The following is a 21,158-nucleotide window of genomic DNA, read 5'->3' as shown; positions in this document are numbered from 1 at the left end:
AAAAATTACTAGTGTCACCGTGTCAGAAATGGGTGTTGTCTTCACTGCACAGGACAGAGAGGTGCTTACCCAGCTGCAGGCCTGCGGAGTCCTATTGTCTAGTTTTCTGGGCTAGTGAGTTCAATTGGAGAGAGTATATTACTAATGAGGTCTAAGTAAGGGTATATGACCCATTTCAACTACAAGAGCAAAACTCACAGCCACAAACGTGGTGTGTGATCTTGGCCTGCGATCTCTCAACCCAGGCACCATTCACAGGAAGGGTCAGCTGAGCGATGGAGGTGCACTCACGGCAGCACTTGTCTGTCACTAGTGATACTCAGAAGGGCGTCTCCTAGCGCTTGTGTTTTCATAATAAGGACATTTTGTATTTCTTCTACAAAAAGGAAAGATTATACCCTCATGTCCCCAAGTAGGCTTTAGATGGATTTTAGTAATTAAATATTTTAAAATACATAGAAGAAGCAGGTAGAATATTTAAAAAATTTATCCAAGTTAGAAATAAATGAAAGCTTTTTCAGGGTTGAAGCAACACATGATATTAGAAAAGAAAAAAGTTTCCCCTCCTTTTTTTTTCTTTTGATAATTTAAAAGTTAGGTACATTGAAAAATAAAAGGAAAAGCAGATAGGAAAAATTTGCATTAATGCAACACAATCTATAACATTTGATGAGTTCTTTAAGGATAAGAATGAGAAGATCATTAATACTTTATACAAATGGGTTCAGATATAAAACTAATTCACATCAAAGGAGATACAGATAATAATTCACACATGGGGAAATTTTGACTTTATGTAATAAGAGAAATACGAATTAGGGCAACAGTGAATTAGCAAACGTTTTGAAAACTGCTGACAGATTTTGGGGAGAGATCGGATGGTGAGAACCGACATGCTACTGTGGATCGGAAGCGATGCCGTTGTCTCTGGCTGCCCTTTATCTGGTTACAGAAGTGCTTCATGAATTTATCTCCGAGAACTAATTCCAGAGGTGGGAAAAGAACTACATGCAGAACCATTTGTTGTGGTGTCACCTGTGCTAGTGAAAACAAAGAAGTGTCCAGCAATGAAGAAATTGTTAAATAAATTATGATCATATTGCTTCCGTCAGCCTTTGAAAACGATAATTAGGAAAACTGAAAAACCATAGGAATAAAAAAACATAATTGCCCTCACCACTGAGCAGTGGTTGGAGTGTCTATAGGCATTGGAGGGTTATGGGTTTGATTCCTGGACAAGGGCTCATACCTGGGTTGTGGGTTTGATCTCTGGTCCCGGAAGGGGCGCATGGGCAGGCGTGAGGGGGCAACCAATCGATGTGTCTCTCTCATCAATGTTTCTCCCACTCACCCCCCCCTTCCACTCTCTAAAAATCAATGGGGAAAAAAACAGGATAATAAAGAAAAGAAATGTAGATCTGTGGAAAATTGGAGGAAATACACACAAATGAAGCTATTAAGTTATTTAAACTGTAGGTGGTTTGCTTTTCTTAAAATACTTTTAATAATCTTATAGTAATATTTTTATAATATTGTGTCACAAGTTGAAGATATACAAGATAGTGATAAACAAGATAGATTAGTCCCTGCTGTTTTAAGAGTTATAGTTTAAGTGGTATGTTTATTAAGTAGAGTCTAAAAAATGAGGACTAATCTATGAAAAGGCATAAAATACATGTATTCAGACTATTTGAAAACCCGAATATACTGGGTTTCATTTTTAGGTAGACAAGTTCTTTACTCGTGCTTACATTTTAACCTTATCTGTGATTCTGGGGTACATGATTTCACATCCTGCTTTTCTCCACAAAACTACCTGTTGCAGGGTCTCCATAATCCTCCCCCAATACAGCTGTTTCCTTAGGTTGTTTACTTGCTGCACAGTCCAGTTGCAGCCTAAACACCTTTTTGTATGTCTGTTCTTCTCCTTCTCCTTCTCTAACAGCCAGCAACCCCAACACGCACAATAGCTGCAACCCCAATTCAGACACTTCCACAGAGCCAGGCAACACCAAAGCGAATCGACACTCCCAGCTTGGAGGAGCCCAGTGACCTTGAGGAGCTTGAGCAGTTTGCCAAGACCTTCAAACAAAGACGAATCAAACTTGGATTCACTCAGGTAGATGAGCCCGCCCTGAACTTGGATTTCCCTACTCATCCTGCTTTACGTGTCCATTAGTTTTCCTGCATCTATAAGATTAGACTATTGTATATATTTGGTTATAAACTTATGATTTAATGCTAGGTTAAAACCTTTAAGACTCTCTCAGAACACAGGCCTCTGAAATTATAATTATACTAATAGTGCTGAGAAATTAAGAGATTGTGTTAGGGGATAGTATGACTCTACTGAGGGTTTTGTTATTTGAAGAACATCTGGTTCTAGACCTTAGTGCTATATATGTGAGGTAGAGAGAGAGTAGCTGACAGGGGAACGTTTGAAAGGCTTGTTTGAAATAGTTTTTTGTAGGGGGTGGAGACATGCGCTTGCATGCACGCACACATGTGTGTGCACACACGTACAAAATAAGCCCAAACTGAAACAAATTAAGTAAGAATCTGTCAAAGATGAAAAATCCAAATTAAGTTTTTTTAATGCCAGGTAGCAGAGCATTTAGAGTAGAATATGTCCAGTGGTTTGGCAGGAGGCTTGGCCTATAGGCACTGCTTTAATTCCTCTCATTCACTGCGTAAGTGACACTGTAGTGGAAGAAAATTGAATGGCATTTATGTAAAACTAGAGGCTTGGGGCACAGATTCATGCACAATGAAAGGAAATTAATTAGAAGGTGGCTGGTGGGGCGGGACTGAACAAGATTGGCCGGATACACCCTGGAACCAGTCTCCCGTGGTTCCTCCCCAGCTGGCCTCACCTGGGATGGTGCCGGGGTTCAAAGGGCATCTGCGGAGTGAGCGGGGTCCCTCCGGCAGGTGGGGTCCCTTGGCCTGGCCTTCAGGGATCAGGCTGAAACAGATAGTCCGACATCCTCTGAGGAGTCCCAGAGTGCGAGCGGGCACTCTGCAAAGTTGCTGTTGCTCAGCAGCTCCTGCTTTGAGCATCTGCCCCCTGGTGGTCAGTGTGCATCATAGCCTGGTCGGAGCATCTGTGCCCTGGTGGTCATTGCGTGTCATAGCTACCGGTCAAACGGTCACTTAGGCTTTTATAACCTCCTATATAATAAAAGCTTAATATGCTTAAGTGTCCAGTTGTCCATTCAACCAATCAAAGTGTAATATGCTAATGATATGCGAAGACTGCTCAACCACTCACAATGACATGCACTGACCACCAGGGGGTAGAAGCTCCAACCGGTAGGTTAGCTTGCTGCTGGGATCCGGCCGATTGGGACTGAGCGAGACTGGCTGAACATGCCCTGCCCTCCCATGGTCCTTACCTGGCTGGCAACCTCCTGCGTCCCTTCCCAGCCCTGATTGTGCACCAGTGGGGTCCCTCAGCCTGGCCTGCGCCCTCTCACAATCTGGGACTGTTTGGGGGATGTTGAAGAGCCAGTTCCTGCCCAATCCTGCAGGCCAGGCCTAGGGACCCCACTGGTGCACGAATTCGTGCACTGGGCTTCTAGTCCTGTATAATAAAAGCCTAATATGCTAACTGTCCAGTCGTTGGGTTGACCATTCAACCAATCAAAGCGTAATATGCTAATGATATGCTAAGGCTGCTCAACCACTCGCTATGACGTGCACCGACCACCAGGGGGCAGTCGACCAGTCACTATGAGGTGCACTGATCACTAGGGGGCAGATGCTCCGACCAGTAGGTTAGCTTGCTGCTGGTGTCCGGCCAATTGGGATTGAGCGAGACGGGCCGGACATGCCCTGGAGCCCTCCTGCGTCCCTCCCCGGCCCCAGTCATGCACTTGTGGGATCCCTTGGCCTGGCCTGCACCCTCTCGCTGAGGAACCCCCCTCCCCCAGTCCACACATTTTGTGCAATGGGCCTCTAGTGTATAATAAAAGGCTAATATGCAAATTGTCCCTACGGGCGGGAGTTTGACTGACAGGGAGTTAAACGTGCCCTGACGACCAGGGGGCGGTGCGGAACATGGTGAGATTTGGCGATGGGGCAGGCAGCCGGGGGAAGGGAGACCCTGGCCGGCTGCTGGCAGCTGCTAGGGACCCTACCCATGCATGAATTTTGTGCACTGAGCCTCTAGTATATAGATAATAGAAGATCATTAGATGAAAAAAAATTACTGAAGTATAGATTGGATTGGGTATTTTTATGGAATCAGGAAAAACCTAATGTTTTCTTTCCAGAGAATATAATTGCTATTTGAAATCTGAGCCACCACTTACGTACTGTCCCATTTCCTTTGTGTCGGAAGAACAGTAATGTACCACCTGCTCAGGCAGGTCGGACACCAGGGTTACATCCCTGCATGTGTCCTGGTGTTTTTATGAACAGACTTGTATTCCTAATATCTTTGGTAGTTTATTTTTGCTCAAAGAAACTAATTATATATTAGGAACATAAAATGATTTTTTCAATAGCTATAATGTTAGAGATAATGCAGTTATGTATTTGTGAGGAGTTTCAATTGTGAAGAAACAAATTGCAATTAAGAAAGGTTGAAACATTGAATGATCTGGCTTATTCTTAAAAAGAAAGCAAAAGATACAGCTAGATTGAGCAGAGTACGTTCCTGTGCTTAAATACGTGTCAGAGTTCAGCTTTAAGCTATTAGCACAGCATACTCTTAGGTTCCCTAGGAAACAGTTGCCTAAGCGATATGCCAAGGATGTTAAGGCTTTTTAAAATCTTTAACTTTTACCCAGATAGATAGTGGTTTGCCTTTCTGTGGCACTTGACCCAACATATTGCCAGTGTTGTGTGGGTGTGTGCCTCTCTCTCTCACATATCCAAGAGTTTCCCTGTGGTCTGGTGTTCTGCTTATGGTTTTATCCTATTATTTGGCACAACTGTGCCTTATTTTTCAAAATGACTCTGATATAGCAGTGCCTATATTTCACAGACCTTGACTATTTAGATTAAAGCACATGTTACTGGTGCAGGATGGGGAAATCAGCCTTTGTGTTTAAGGCATGTACCTCAGTTGTAGTTATTCAAAGGTTGCTTTGTATCCAGTTTATTTATACACACACAGATATCAAATAATTAGTTAAGACAAAAAAAAATCCCTCTTCTTTGAGAAATCTCCATGTTATTAGCTGTTTCTGATTACATCATTGGTTATGAAAGGGTTACTGTAGATGTCATTTCATTATTAGGAGGCCATGGTGTCACACTTTTCTCACATGTGGCACATTCATTATTTCCTAATCCCAATCTTTGTTCCTTTTCCCTTTTGCTTTTTAAAAAATATCAAAGGGATATAATATAGATTATGTATGAGTCAGCTGCTTCAAACATTTACTTCTTTGAGGGATAACCCCAATGGTTTTGAGTTACAAAAGCAGCAAGCCACATTACCTCAAATTAATGAACATTAGTATATTAACTAAGGGAGGACCTATTGCTTTTATCCAATTAAATAATTTAAATGTGAAGTAAGACTGTATCATACATCTCAATTAAGTCAATTTGTAATTTATTGCCATAGTTTTACTTAGTTGATGGCATAGCCACCAACTTAAGGCATTTATTCTTGTTATGATGTGATTTTTGAATAGGTACTTTAGTTTTTGTTTACTTGTCAATATTGTTACTTTTCATAGATATTATAGAAGTTTGTGAAAAAACTTCTACTGAGCTGTGAGTTACAATCAGAAACAGTTATTGCCATCTTAACTACTAGAGCAGGCCCCATATGCAAAGAATTGTAAGGTTGGGTTGGTCCAGCTCTCTAGCAGGCTGCAGTTTAAACAAGTAAAGTGACCAAGACACACAGCCTAGTTTACTATCAGACATCTAGTAGGCACTTAGTGAATGTTTGTGATGGACTAATGTACAGAGGTATCGATCCAGGTAGACATCTGTCTAAGATAGATGTAGCATTTATGCCACTCACACTATCCTGGTTCTCTGTCTGCTGTGACTGGACGGAAACCACTAAGCAGTCACTTCTGTCCTGGAGACAGATGTCCAGAGCAGTCGGTGGCACTGTCCGTGTAGGACAGCCACTATGCCTGTGTGGCTACTGCTGAGCAGCAGGCTGGCTGGGGGAGCTGAGGAACTGGAGTTTTAATTTACTTGTTTTGAATAATTTCCATTTAAATAGCCACCTGGGGCTGGAGGTTCTCCTGGGGAAGGCCAAGTGACAGCCCAGGGAAGGTCTGGTTCTCAGTGCCTCATGTTACCTTCCATTCCAGCTTTATCCTCTGTTACATGTTGTATCACAAGTTGCTTACCAGTGAGGAAATCGAGCTTAAAAAATATCCTTCCCCCAAAGACAGGGAAACAGCGATCAGACTATCGCTCCCCAGAGGGAAAATAATGGGAAGAGATCAACCAAAGGACTTGTATGCATGTATATAAGCCGAACCAATGCACATGGACAACAGGGGGATGAGAACATGGGGGGGGGGGGGTTAATGGGGGGTATAAGGACACATTTGTAATACCTTAACTAATAAAGAATTTAAATAAATAAATAAAAGAAAAAAAAATATCCTTCCCTCTCCCTGACCATCACCTAGCACAGGTGCTAATAAACAGTGTAGTGTCCAAGGATGGAATGTAGGGGAATCAAAAAACGGGACTAATCCCCATTCACAGTCCCTGCTGGCGGTGGCTGGGCCTGAGCTGTCCCTGTGTCCCACGATGGAATGAGGTCTGCAGCACTTCCCAGAAGGGTCTTTCTGCCCTGTCACTAAACTAACGGAACGAGAGGGCGAATCATTTAAACTCTAGGAGCCTCTGTTACCTGAATCAAAACTGAAGATGTGGCTTTTCCAGCTTTAAAGGCGATTCATTGGCTGGAAGGAAAGCACTGTGTACATTCAGGGGTGATAGGCTGAGGAGAAAGACATCTGTGTCATATATTCGGGGCCATTGTTCCATTGCTGTAAGAGGACCAAGTCTCAGTGCCCATGAAGGTTTGACTAAATGGGTCATACCTCTCCACTGTGAATTTCTTTCTCTCTAATGGTTATAAAAGTAGTCCTTTAGAATACCTGTTTTTTATAACCAACTTTGAAATCCAAACTAAGGGTGGAAAGTAGATTTTTTTCAATGCTTCCAGAAATAATTTACAGGGGGGAGAAGAAGTAAGGGTGCATTTCTAGATTTTAAAGTTATTTATGGAAACGGTTAGTTCATAAATCCTGAGGTTATCGAGGCAGTTACTTGTGTTAAATCTGTAGGATTACTTAAACCACTTTGGTTACATGAATTAAGGGGCTGGTTTAGAATATTAGCACCATCTTTTGAGACTTAGTAGAAATATTTGATAATCTTAACTATTATATAAGGTGGCAAGAAGAGATTCAAAATGGAGAGAATGTGGGACAGTTTTGATTGTTGTAAGATTGGGGCCTAACTCCTCACTGGAGCGCTGGGCCCAGCTTAGGGGTGGGTGTTTTTGTGGCACCCTACGAAGGGGCTCATTGTTGAGCCTTCATCTACGGGGGCCTATGGAGGGAAGGCTGTCACTGTTGGTGAGATGACTCTCTTCTTGCTCGTCCTCCCGCTCCTTTCTGTGTTTCTGCACAGGGCGATGTTGGGCTTGCAATGGGTAAACTGTATGGAAATGACTTCAGCCAAACTACCATCTCTCGCTTTGAAGCCTTGAACCTCAGCTTTAAGAACATGTGCAAGTTAAAGCCACTTTTGGAGAAGTGGCTCAATGATGCAGGTGGGTGAGAAATGGCCTCATTGCCTGTGGGGATCTTACAGGGGCTGTCGTATAGAAAGGGGTTCAGATTTCTTACTGCATTATTGGCGCTACTGAGCCTTGAGGTGCGCCAGTCTTGGGAGGATCCAAGGGATACGTTATGGTTCGATAAATCAGAGATTTGTTTAAGTAGTAATTGCAATGCACACAGTCAACAGTAGTTTTTAGTTTTGGAACATTTCCAAAGGGTTAGGGGCAGTTGCAGGAAGAGGAAAAAAGGAAGTTGAAAAACCAAGTTTATTGGTTCTTCCTTGATGGATTATAGTAAATTTGTTCTTGATGATATTTCTGCTTTTGTTACTAAAAACGACTACATAGTTCATTCATGAGAAGTTGAGTGGCCAGTGTTAACTTGTGTGTTTTGTACTGAGGTTTCCTTTTTGGGAAATTTGAATTTTGAGTCACAGAACCACAGACTGTGGGCTGCAAGGAAAGTGCAGATCCCCTAGATGGCAGTTCCTGTTTAGATGGGAGCAAAACCAGGTCTTTGGAAAAGGTAGACTGTGACCCCCTCCCTCAGACAGTCTGATTCCATGGCCCTGTACCCTTTCTGAGCTCCACAGGTGAGAACCGCCTCTCTACCCTTCCCTCCGTGTGCATGGAGTGGAAAGAGTCCCAGAGCCGGTTCCGAGATGCCCGGGGTCATTCAACTATTAATGACAGAACCTTGCTTGTTTCAACTACCAAGAATTTAGAACTATTTCATTCTTGTTTAGTTTGGGGGGAGGTGTTGCCCTAGATTATACTAGTAAAATGAGAGGTCATTTGCGAGATAAATATTAAATGTTCAATAATTTCCAACAAGCTTTCTTTTATCCCTAGAGCTGATCTATATATATAAAAGCCTAATATGCAAATTTTCCCCTTGGGAGTTCAACCGGGAGACTGGGAGTTCTATTGCACACTATGACATGCGCTGACCACCAGGGGACGGTGCAGAATGAAGGAAGGCCCTGGCTGGCAGCCGAGCAAGGGGGCTGGCCTTCATTGTTGGCCAGGCCTAGGGACTCTACTCGTGCACATATTTCGTGCACCGGGCCTCTAGAAAATAAATAAATAAGCAAGCAAAACCAAAACATAAGGACAGAACTCAGAAGAGGCAGAGCTGAGTCTCAGGGCAGAAAGAGTAACCCTGTGCTTTCTCAGAGACAAGTCAGAAGGCAGCGGGGACAGACAGCTGACCGTTCTCAGACCGCAGCTAAAGTAGTGAGGAGCGCTGTATGTCCATGTGGGTTATGGAAACCTTTTCATGCGCTTGCAGCATAAACTGTCTTGGTTGCCTTTGTTATGTTGTTAATACGCGTGCTACCTGTGTGAAGTATGTGCAATTCCTTCGATCTCCTGTTTTCTCCTTTCTTACAGAGAACCTCTCGTCAGATTCAGCTCTCTCCAGCCCAAGTGCCCTGAATTCTCCAGGGCAGGGAATCGAGGGCTTGAACCGTAGGAGGAAGAAACGCACCAGCATAGAGACCAACATCCGTGTGGCCTTAGAGAAGAGTTTCCTGGAGGTTAGTGGGGATTGGGGGATTTTACTTTTCGTGGGCGTGGGATTGTTGGCATGGTGCTAACATTAGGTCTGTCAGCCGCAGCCCTTATGGATGCTTATCCCATCGTGGAGAAAAGAAGACAACCTAGACAGAGTGTGCGTGCCTGGGGCTCAGGCAGTAGGCTCACATCCACGGAGTCCTTCGTGTGACAGGCAGCAGCTGTCAAGGGGCACAGGGACCCCAAGCAGGGAGGCGCAGGGAAGAGAGCAAAGGCATCCAGGGAAACCAAGGGGTCAGCGCAGACACCGGTGGTTCGGTTTGGCTGAGTTCTAGTGTCTGCCTAGACCAGCAGTTTGGGACCAGGACACAGAGGGCCTTGAATGTCAGCCTATCGAGTTCAAGTTAATTCAACAGATACTTGGCTTTTGGGTGTGTGTTTTTTATTTTTGTTTTTATTTTTTTAACCAGAAAATATCTCAATCAAAGCTTCCAACAAAATTCTGACTCTGATTCAGAGAGGCTTGAGCACTATGGAAGGAGCACTGAGTCAGGAGTCCAGCATCTGCCACTTTAGGACCCGAATCCTTGATCAGTCACTGAGTCCCTTTATCTGGGAGGTTCCTTTATCTGGGAAGCATTTCCTATCCTGCCCCACAAGCTTACAACAACCACCAAAGTAAACATTCAAGAATAACTTATTCTTAGTTACCAGGAAAAAATGTAATAGACTTATGTTCATTGGAATGTTGGTCTGTAGACATTTTGTTAAGGTGGGCCTGTTGGTCATTGACATCCCAACTTTACTCCCTGGCCTGTCCCTCCATGTCTGTTGGTTTATATAAAGGCATGGTTGTGCCAGTAGTTCTAAAGGTTATTCCACAAGATGATTTTCCCCTTCAGAATCAAAAGCCTACCTCGGAAGAGATCACCATGATTGCAGAGCAGCTCAACATGGAGAAGGAGGTGATTCGAGTTTGGTTTTGTAACCGCCGCCAGAAGGAGAAAAGGATCAACCCTCCCAGCAGTGGTGGGACCAGCAGCTCGCCTATCAAAGCAATTTTCCCCAGCCCGACCTCCCTGGTAAGGCAGGAAATGGGGAGCTCGGGCTCATTTCACAGTTTACAAGGGACCCGCTCATTGTATTTCATAACAGAGTTTACTGTGAGAGCACCCAGTGGTTTAGGGGAAGGCTGAAGGGAGGTGTGGGGGGGTCCAGTCCCCTGTGAGAGGCAGTCAGGGGAGCTTTGTCCTGTGCCGCTGACTGTTTACTTGTGTTTGGATTTATTTGAACGAGAAAGAAGACAGTATTTTTTTTTTTACAAAACTGTAGACATATTTTGTTGTTTTTAAAAAATTTGTTTTACATTCTTTCCATGACATCATTTCATTAAGAAAAAATTCAAGACACTCTTGCCCCCACAGAGTCAAAAATAAAACAAGCTGCGATTCGCGGGTCCTCTGGAATAGTTTCCTTATTTAGCCTGAGGGAACAATTAGCATAATACTTCCCACTAACTTAGATTACTTCTGACCCACCATTACTGAGATTGAGAAGTTTTTAAATTATTTCTGTGTGAAACCTGGGCAAAGCCATGCGTCAGGCCAGTGAAGAGCCACCTTTGATGGCAGCCTTTCAGCAGGCGCACATTTCTCAGTTCCAGGGGAACCGGGGGTCAGCGCAGACCCAGGAGGAATGAAAAAACCTTCTCCTCTCAGGCCCGTTTACTTTATTCTATTTTTATTCTATAATATTTAAATTCTATCCTGGCATTGAAAATTTTTATAGGCAAAATAAGTCTATAAATGGAATTTTACATTTTTATTTTTTAAACTAGAGGCACGGTGTACAAATTCGTGCACGGGTGGGGTCCCTCGGCCTGGCTGGTGATCAAGGCCTATCAGGGCTGGCCAGCGGGGGGGAGGGACCCCAAGAGGTTGGCCAGCCAGTCCCCTGATTGGGGCCAATGGGGGGACCAGTGGGGGCGGGGAGAGGGGCCGCAGAAGTTTGGCGGTGGGGGGTGTGGGGAAAGGAGGGGCTGCAGGAGGTTGGCTGTGGGAGCACACTGACCACCAGGGGGCAGCTTCTGCATTGAGTGTCTGCCCTCTGGTGGTCAGTGCAGGTCATAATGACTGGTTGACCGGTCGCTCTGGTCATTCAGTCATAACGGTCGCTTAGGCTTTTATATATTATTAAATGTTTTTGCATATTTTCATTTCTGACCTCTAGGTGGCAACCACGCCAAGCCTTGTGACCAGCAGTGCAGCAACTACCCTCACAGTCAACCCTGTCCTCCCTCTGACCAGCGCTGCAGTAACCAACCTCTCTGTTACAGGTAACCACCTCTCTAGTACAGGTAACCACTTCTCTGGTACAGGTACCCACCTCTCTAGTACAGGTAGCCACTTCTCTGGTATAGGTAACCACCTCTCTGATACAGGTAACCACTTCTCTGGTACAGGTAACCACCTCTCTGATACAGGTAACCACTTCTCTGGTACAGGTAACCACCTCTCTGATACAGGTAACCACTTCTCTGGTACAGGTAACCACCTCTCTGTTAAAGGTAACCACTTCTCTGGCACAGGTAACCGCCTCTCTGATACAGGTAATCACTTCCCTGGCACAGGTAACCACACCTCTCTAGTACAGGTAACCATTTCTCTGGTGCAGATTACTACCTCTCTAGTACAGGTAATCACCTCTCTGGTATAGGTAACCACCTCTCTGATATAGGTATGTGGCAGCCAGACTGTGCAGCTGTGAGGCAGCTGGTAGCCATGAGAGGTTCCTGTGAGAATCTGCCATTAAGCTGTGAATTACAGCTCTAGGGAGGTATTGCTTTTTTAAAAGTTATATGTGAAAACCTGAACTCCAAGAAAAATCAGGCACAATTAATTTTGTCAGAAATAATACTTTCACACAAAGATTTCATCTTTTTTGTTCTTTTTCACCTTACTCTGTCTTCTCCATTACTCCCAGGATTATCTCTCAAAACACACACTTTTTTTCAAGTAGCTCTTCTTAAAAACCTTGACTATACAGCTTTTTGCATCAAGACAACATCAGATCAGATGCCCCTTCGCTTTGTAGAAGGCACTTTCCAGTGTGACCCTTGTCTCCACTGGTCGCCATCCCCTGTCCTTGGCCCACAGAGGCTGGCGGGCCTGTGAGCAGGTGCAGCCTCAGGTGTCGGCCAGCTGCCTGCACGCTTCTGATGGTGGCAGGTCTGCTCTGGGTCAGGTGTCCATTCCGCCTGGACGTAGTGTTGAGCTCCCCTGCAGAACTTTCTGTCCCCTGCCTGTGTCACCAATGATTATAGTTTTATAATTTATTCTCTCTTTGCCAATAGACTTTGTACTTCTCAAAAGGCCTGGATTTTCTTTTTTAATCTCTGCCTCGTTTAGTGCCTGACACATTCACTATAAAATGAATGACTAAATTTTTCCCTGTGCCACCTTTTGAGTAGTAGATTTCTCAAATACATTTAAAATGAACTCAGTGCTGTCATCAGCAGTTCTTAATGGCACGATGTGTGAGGCATTCTGCGATTATTCGCCAGGTTGATGATGGGTATGAAGCTCTGGGCGGGCGGATTTCTGATGGTTCACGGTGCAGTTTGGATTTAGCCTCCAGGTGGGGAAATTGATTTTTCTGCACTCGTATTTAACTTCATCGTACCTCTTTGGCTCTGTGACCTAACCATGGCATGTAAAGTAATAAATGTTTTTATTCACATTTATTAAATTAAGGATGAACTTTGCCTTTTCCCTCTTTATCTGTCTGTATCGGTATGAATTCAGACATTCTTTTGTATCCAAAAGGTTAGAATTGTACCCCTATTTCAGGGTTAAATTGTCCCGGATCGGCCAGTGGGAGTCCCTTCAGCTGGCTCCCCTGTCCTTCTTTAAGTGGTTCCTTCCTTTTTGGCACAAGATGTTCAGGCTCATCTTCACGTTTCTCTGCCCAGGCCTGGAAGCAGCTATTTCTCCAAGGTTTCCGAGTTCCAGTTAGTGAGGAAAGGACTTTGGAACCAAGGTGGAGGCATTAGATACACTCACTGATACGCATTGTTGCTTCTAGGGCATCTCAACTGAAATAAGTGTGCACACACACGGGAATGTGTGTAAGATACACACGTGTGTGTACATTCACTCATCTACACCATCCATTTTCACTAGCTGTCCCGTGTATTAAGCCCATGCATCCATACTTAGTCTCCAATTCCAGCCCAACACCCTCTAGTTTAGCGGTTCTCAACCTGTGAGTCGCGACCATCAGAAAACACATATAGCATATCAGATATTTACATTACGATTCATAACAGTAGCAAAATTACAGTTATGAAGTAGCAACGAAAATAATTTTATGGTTGAGGGTCACCACAACATGAGGATGTATTAAAGGGTCGCGGCATTAGGAAGGTTAGTTCATTATTTTCTAAGCTTAGGTTCTAAAGGGTTTGTTTTGGTGGTTCATGTGTATAGATGCACTAACGAGATTAGTGAAAAGTACCCATTTTGAGGTGCTGGCCGGTAGAGTCATTGGTCAGTTGTTCCTGGAGTTGGCTGAACAGATACCCGCCTCCAGGCTCCCACAGCTCCTTCCTAACACAGCCCTCTTTTCAGGCACTACAGACACCACCGCCAACAACACTGCGACCGTGATTTCCACCGCGCCTCCGGCCTCCTCCGCAGTCACTTCCCCCTCGCTGAGCCCCTCCCCTACTGCCTCAGCCTCCACCTCTGAGGCCTCGAGTGCTAGTGAGACCAGCACAACACAGACCACCTCCACTCCTCTGCCCTCTCCTCTCGGGACCAGCCAGGTGATGGTGACGGCGTCAGGGCTGCAAACAGCAGCCGCGGCCGCCCTCCAAGGAGCTGCGCAGTTGCCGGCGAACGCGAGTCTCGCTGCCATGGCCGCCGCTGCAGGACTGAGCCCAGGCCTGATGGCACCATCTCAGTTCGCAGCTGGGTAAGGGCTTTCTCGTCTGTTCCCACCTGAGAGTCCATAAGGAGGTCATCCCAGGGCTTACTCTGTGGGAGACTTTCCATCTTCATCTTCAACGCAAAATCCAAAATAAAACTCTTTAAGCCTTAATGTCTTTGAAATGGGTTGCTCTGTAGCAGCTCAAGGACCTTGCTGATTTCGGACTTAAGTGTCTGGACACCCTGGAAGGGCAGCAGTCAGACCTTCATTTCTAGGTGAGACCCGAGCAGCAGGCGCTGGCCGTGCCTCGGGGTTGGGCCAGAGGAGCCCACAGCTTCCGGCTCTCAATCTCACTCATTCCCTGCTGGCCTCTCAGCTGACCTCTTTCTGACTCTCAAACGTGCGGAGGGGCTGCAGCAGTAAGAATTACTCTATAGATATATTTATTTCTCTGGCATTTGCTTTTGTTTTGAGAAAAGAGAAGGAGATAATGCAGAGCAAGTTTGAATGGCTACGAGTTGGACACTGTGTGGTCATCGTCTTGTTTGGTTTGCACAGTGAGCTTCAGAGGAAGCAGAGACTCAGGCTGTCGACTGTAGAGAGTACAGGAGCTGCAGCTGCTTCCCTCCCTCCCCTCCGCGAGGCCTGCTTCCCCTCGGGCGTGACGTCACGCTGACTGCTGTGTCTGCTCTTTTCACTTACAGAGGTGCCTTACTCAGTCTCAACCCAGGGACCCTGGGCGGTGCTCTCAGTCCAGCTCTGATGAGCAACAGTACACTGGCAACTATTCAAGGTCGGTACAGCTGCTTTCCTTACCTCTTTTTTTCTTTTTCTCTTTAATGGAGGAAATCTACTTTGCCAGAGGTCAGGGTGATGGGGAGACAGTTGAATTGATAATGTTGACTAACTTGAGGACCAAGAAAATGTCTCGTAAAAAAGCTTTGTGAAGAAGTGTGGGTGTGGTTTGGGCATTAGAACAGGAAGCCTACTAGTTTAGTGTAAGAAATCAGGACTTTTATGCTGATACTGACCTTGTTATGTGTATAGACTTGGGGACAGACTTTCTCCCTAACAAGTTTATTGACTTAGTCATCCAAGACCTATGCCTAGGCACCCTGACCAAGTAAACCCCCGTCCTCATCTCCACCCCAAGAGAGCACGGCTGAGCAGTCCCCTCAGAGCACATCGGGGACTCCGGGAGCACTTCGCATCCTTGCCGGGCCTGCCCTTTGTTCCTTTGGTGTCCCCATCCTTGCCTTTCCCAAGGCCAGTGGGTCCCTTTGACCTTCACGTGCTGCCAGTCTGAAGTGCGTCTGAATGCCAAACGGTTTACTGAAGGGTGTGTCTTATGTGCCTCGGCTTGTGTCTGAGGATGCTTGAGAGACATCCCTGTATAATCAAAGAATGTGAATTTTTTTCTTACAATTAAAATAGCGTGTGCTTAAGTGAGAGTTCTTGGGGCCAGAAATAAGCTGTTAGCCACTTGAGTAAAGGTGCTGTCAGGTGGGTGATACTCCTCCAGTGTACGTACCACAGAAAACACTGGTCACCGACAAGTCCCAGACGTGGGCTGGACTGCCTGGCCTCACACTCACCTCCGTGCTGTGTAGAATCGGTGGTTAGCTCTGTGAAGCTTTTGTTAGCCAAGGACTCCTTTTTGGAATAAGACTGTGAGAAGCCACTTTCTTGGCAGTAGGTGTCTTTGGGTGGTAGTGATGCTCCAGACACTGCAGGCGGGAAAGACCTCTCTGGGGAGATCTAGAACTGGGCTGTGGCCCCAAGCCTGGAATCTCAGAAAACTTCAAGCCACACCCAGTCTCCCCGGGTGTGCTCATGGTGTGAATGGTGTCCAAGTCAGGGACGATCCCTCAGGCCCTCCAGCTGTCTTTACATGTTACATAAGAAATCAACCAAAGTCTTAAAGCCTAGAGAAACCTTCTAATCTGCATGTGGTTTTATGGGTCAGGGAGATATTGGGGGGTTGTCAGATAACGGAAATTTAGTAAAAGGGAATGCCCGCTTATTTTTTTAAATTGATTTCAGAGAGGGAGAGAGAGAGAGAAACATCAATGATGAGAGAGAATTACTGATCGGCTGCCTCCTGCATGCCCCACACTGGGGATCGAGCTGTAACCCAGGCATGTGCCCTGACCTCCTGGTTCACAGGTCGATGCTCAACCACTGAGCCATACCAGCCAGACGCCCACTTATTTTAAAGAAAATCTTGCTGATGCCTTCATCACAGGAAGTTCTCAGGTGCTAGAGCCAGTCCTAACCCACGATGGCCCACGTGGGCATCCCCACATCTCTGCTCCCTCCTGTAACGCCCACCATGCTCTGCACAAGTTAGAAGGGGCAAACTTGGTCACACCTTACACTTTACTTGCTAACTTAATTTATTTTAGAACAAAAGCCTTTGGAAAGATGGCTTTTCATCTTGTGTATAAAGCCATAAAGTGCTCAGATTTTTCATAGTGCCAGTGGATTGATAAAAGCTGACTATATTTTAGTGCTATGATTGCTGGAGCTAGTTTGTCATTTGAAAGGAGTTTAACATTGGCAATCTTTATTAAAAACAGTCGCTGGATTTACCTAATGCTGTCGGTGGGCACTGAAGTCAGGGAAGCTCCAGTGCAGATGCAGCTTTAGCGGGTCAGACAGGCCTTACCTCCCCACCCCCCCGCTCACGCTCACTAGATTGATCAGTCCTTTAGGCCAGCAGTCGCCAACCGGTGGTCCGCAGACCACCAGTGGCCTGTACAGGTCTGAAAGGTTGGTGACCGCTGCTTTAGGTCCTGCAAAAGCATAACAAAACTTCAGGTGGGACAAGATGGCTCTCTGATTAAGAAAAACAGTCAGCGAAGGGCCGGGCTTTGTAGCTGGTTGTGGGAGATTGAAGTCATTTGGTGGCCCTTGGCTTCTCCGGGATGGTATTAACGGTCTCCTTCCCACCTGTCTTGGGGGTTTGTTCATAGCTCTTGCTTCTGGTGGCTCTCTTCCAATAACGTCATTGGATGCAACTGGGAACCTGGTCTTTGCCAATGCGGGAGGAGCCCCCAACATCGTGACCGCCCCTCTGTTCCTGAACCCCCAGAACCTCTCTCTGCTCACCAGCAACCCGGTTAGCCTGGTCTCTGCCGCCGCAGCCTCCGCGGGGAACTCTGGGCCTGTCGCCAGCCTTCACGCCGCCTCCACCTCCGCTGAGTCCATCCAGAGCACGCTCTTCACAGTGGCCTCTGCCAGTGGGGCTGCCTCCACCACCACCACCGCCTCCAAGGCGCAGTGAGTGCTGCCCGCCTCTTCCAGCGCAGTGCCATCGGGCAGCCAGCTGGCGACCGCAGGTGCCCTGGCTCCCTCTTGCCACGGTGTGAGGGCGAGGGAGAGGAGAGCAGGAAAGACACGTGCCGGAAAGAAAGGATGAGGACCGGACTTCATTTGCCTAATTTTATAATAAAACACTGTCTTTTCAGGATTGCTTCATGGATTGGAGAACTTTCTAACCAAAAATTAAAAAAAAAAAAAGCAGAAACAAAAAATCAAAAACAAACAAAAAATAAGTGAAAGGACTACTTATCATTTCCAGCGGTCACGGTGGCAGTCAAGGTGGGTTACCAATTCTAATATGGGTAGGAAGGAGATTTCTTGTTTGTCTAAAGTCCTTTTTTTCTTAAAAAAATCATTTTTATGGGTCTGTTGTACAGGCCACTAAGTCATAACAAGGTGTTTATAATCGTATCAATTGTGTTGGGGGTTCCTTTCTTAACTGGTACAATTTAGGCAGGCCCGCGTTACTGTATCTGTTGTTGTTGTTGTCATGTTTTATATATATTTGGTTTGGACGTGTCTCGCTCCTGGATCCTGCTTCAGTGAGCTCCCACTGTGGGGAGGGGTCGGGAACTCGAGTCCTTCACTGCAAATGTCCTTGCTGGTTTCCTCACCTTGGACGCTCACAGAGGCCCTAGGAAATGTTTTCTGTTGCCACTTATGCAAGAGGCTCGGTGCAGAAGCTGAGGGCAGCGTGCACAGACGCTCCCACTCCACGCCCCCATCAGGTGGTGCCTTTGGAGCACTTTTGTGTAGGAAGGAATTCCTGCTGGACTGTAGCTCTCACTCCGACCTTGAATGACCCGAGGCCAGGTCCCGGGGTGCACCAGCGCCGCTCCTTGCCTCTCACGGGGCACACGTGTTGCAGGCGGGACTTGGCTCCAAGAGCAAAGACTACTGCAGACACCTGCCTGGGTGGTTCTCGTGACTCTGATCTCCTGAGAAATGCTCCTGTTGTTGCTGCGTGTGTGTGCGTGTGTTCCATTGTGTGGAAGGCTTTCAACCGAACTTCCTTCAGCTTAGCAAAGAACAAATATACTTGTTGGGAGTGGGGTGTTTCCCTCCTGTTCTCTAAAGGAGCCCTGCTAGCCTGCTCCCATCGGTGATTGACCTCCAACAGGGGGATGAGAAGAGTCTGAGGTTACACCTTCTCTAGCCAGACTTCCTTTTCCCCAGGTGGCTCTCGCCTGCCACCCCAAGACCGTCCTTGTCCCCTGGTGGAGAAGGCACGCACTAGCTTCGTGGGTCTGGAGAGCCTGAGGACTGACTGAGTGGGACCTGCGTGCACCTCCCTCGGGTGTCTCCTGGGCTGGTTAGTGATGCTCCTGGGAGGCGGGTCACGTGGCAGTGGTAGCTGTTCTGGGGAAGGGAGGAGTTTCTGGCACGGGTGCAGTGTTTCTGGACTGTGTAAATGAGCCCAAGAGAAGGGGGAGTTCATGAAGTAGATGAGGAGCGAGGTGACTGGGAAACGGGATCCCCTTTTCTTTATGGTAGCATCTATACCAAAACCCCTGGACTGATCCCTGCAAGGCGCTCCTGCGCCCGCCCGCCCGTGTGACTGAGGGCGAGGGCCGGCTGCTGTCCCGGGTGCTTGCTGACCTTGCCTGTCCCAGCTGCACTTTCCCCTTCTGAGCTTTAGGCTGAGGGCTTACCCGTCATTTTCGTTGCTCGGCTTGTGCTGGAGGGAGCTTGGTTCTGTGCACTTATGTCTCCACGGCCTTGGGAAAGGTCGTGCTTTTCTGTTTGTGATCGTCCAAGTGGGAGACAGGCACATTAATGTTAAAAGGCCAGAAACATTTTCATCCCCTTGTTGATTTTTCTTTTGTTCCATCTGTCTTCCTGTTTTATTTCACAAAGTATTTAATTCCCATCCTCGGTGTCCTCTCCTCACCCTTCCCTTTCCCTAAAATCCCTCCAAAATCAGTGAACTGCAAGCAGGGATACTAACAAATGTCCACCCACCTTTTTTATGTGTGGTGTGTTTTTTTTTTTATGTTTTTGTGTTTTTTTTAACTAAGCTTGAACCAAAGTCAATTTTTAGCAAGCTGCTGTACTAAAGGACTAGTTTTTATCGTGCGGTTCAGACACATTGAGGAGTTAGATGCTACTGACAATTTCTTTTTCATTGTCTTTAATAATTTTATATAAAAGTTGCTGCTTCTTTTAATCTTTTATGTTGGTAAATTGTACTATCCTCTGGGCAGACATGAACTTGATTTTTAACTAGTTTATTTAGTTTGGTGTGTAAATAGAATGGCAGTGTCGGTGAACTAACTTTTCTCTCTCTGCCCCTCAAGTTCTCTGATGTAGTTAAATTTAGTCTTGTATCCTGACTTGATATCTCTAACTTTAGTCTGTGCTAATGGTTGTAGGACTATCAATAATACTGCAGCTGCCACGGGAAAGGGTTGCGCCCTTGGGAGTGGCAGGTTCCAGGCAAGATTCAGGGAGGGGAATGCTGATACCCACCATACTAGGTGAGAGGCTATAGCATTAATTCCCAAAATGACTACCAAAGGAAGTGTCAAGGCCCAAGGAACTCCAGCCCAGTGGCTAACAGCAAGGGCCAGGACTGACTGGGTTTGTTTCCTATGTGGCTCCAAAAATGCTCCCTCTCCCAGTAAGACTCACCAATGGACTTTAATATGTAAAAGGATACTAAACATTCAAGTCTGTGTGATGGTCTTCATTCCCAGCCCTGTCTGTATTCTCTGGTCAGTTTAGGATAAGGGAATTGTGTCTGGGGATCACTTTATGATATTAAACCAGCATAAAAACCTGTATTTAAAAGAAAGAAATCTTTAGACAAGTAAAAACAAGTTGCGAAATGAACGTACATTTATACATGTACGAGAAACACTAAAACAGCTTGTTGCTGGGTGGATAGCTTAAATAGATCCCCAGCCCCACCCCTAGGAACCTCACTGACCATATTGCTTCATGACACAACCTGCAGTCCTTTGTCACTGTGTCGTCTTTATCATCTCCACAAATGCTTTTTGTGTTGAGTGAATCTCTGAAGCTGGATACTCAGACGTAGCTGTTAGACACCTTATGTGGGAGTCTGGAAATTAAGAGGGGCAACTGATCAAAAAGAGGTGTTGGGTTGAGTTCCTGCATTTCTAAGAGGAAGGGCCAGACAGGCCATCCCAACTCATTGTGACAGTCTTCTTTTTTCCCCTTAATGTTTATGCAAGTTTTATTTCATCCCTGAATTTGCTTAACACATTAAACCAAAGACTAATCTAATGCATTTGTAGTGATACTATATTTGCCCATGGCGATGGGCCTTCCCGAGGGAGTGCTGAATGTAACTGTCCGAACCCTACTCATTGCAAGCAGTGCAGTTTGGTCGTGCACTTGATGTGTGCCCTGTGTAAATCTGAGGGACAAGGCAGAAAGACCGAGAAAAGGGCTTCTCACAGGAACCCTGTTACTGTCCCCGATTTAAGAAATAGGTTGAGTTACTGTATTAGTTTAAATGTTTCTGAAGTTATGGAGGCAGCTCTTTAGAATTATGTAAATGGTGCAGTCCGTTCTGTGATGTCACATACTCCCTGTATTTATTTGATAAGAAAGATCAGTACAGCCCCATTTACTCAGCTTCTTG

At 45.9% G+C, this 21,158-nt stretch overlaps 1 protein-coding gene across 2 annotated transcripts in view; it reads left to right on the top strand.

The window, feature by feature from the left end:
* POU2F1 (POU class 2 homeobox 1) overlaps positions 1–18,067 on the top strand; it is a 122,625-nt gene extending 104,558 nt beyond the window's left edge. The window contains exons 10-17 of one of the 2 annotated variants that reach the window (XM_081112569.1): positions 1,946–2,119; positions 7,630–7,771; positions 9,173–9,318; positions 10,198–10,377; positions 11,525–11,630; positions 13,924–14,269; positions 14,929–15,017; positions 17,200–18,067. In XM_081112569.1, the coding sequence (XP_080968695.1) occupies positions 1,946–2,119; positions 7,630–7,771; positions 9,173–9,318; positions 10,198–10,377; positions 11,525–11,630; positions 13,924–14,269; positions 14,929–15,017; positions 17,200–17,510 (1,494 nt within the window). In that variant the 3' untranslated portion in view covers positions 17,511–18,067. The remainder of the gene's footprint in view (positions 1–1,945; positions 2,120–7,629; positions 7,772–9,172; positions 9,319–10,197; positions 10,378–11,524; positions 11,631–13,923; positions 14,270–14,928; positions 15,018–17,199) is intronic. The other variant, XM_081112568.1, reaches the window with a different exon arrangement.
* Positions 18,068–21,158: the final 3,091 nt, after the last annotated feature.

The sequence above is a fragment of the Myotis nattereri genome (assembly GCF_964212035.1).
Source record: "Myotis nattereri genome assembly, chromosome: 18".
Taxonomy (NCBI): domain Eukaryota; kingdom Metazoa; phylum Chordata; class Mammalia; order Chiroptera; family Vespertilionidae; genus Myotis; species Myotis nattereri.
The sequence above is the reverse complement of the archived record's forward strand: the minus strand, read 5'-3'. Positions and strand labels throughout refer to the sequence as shown.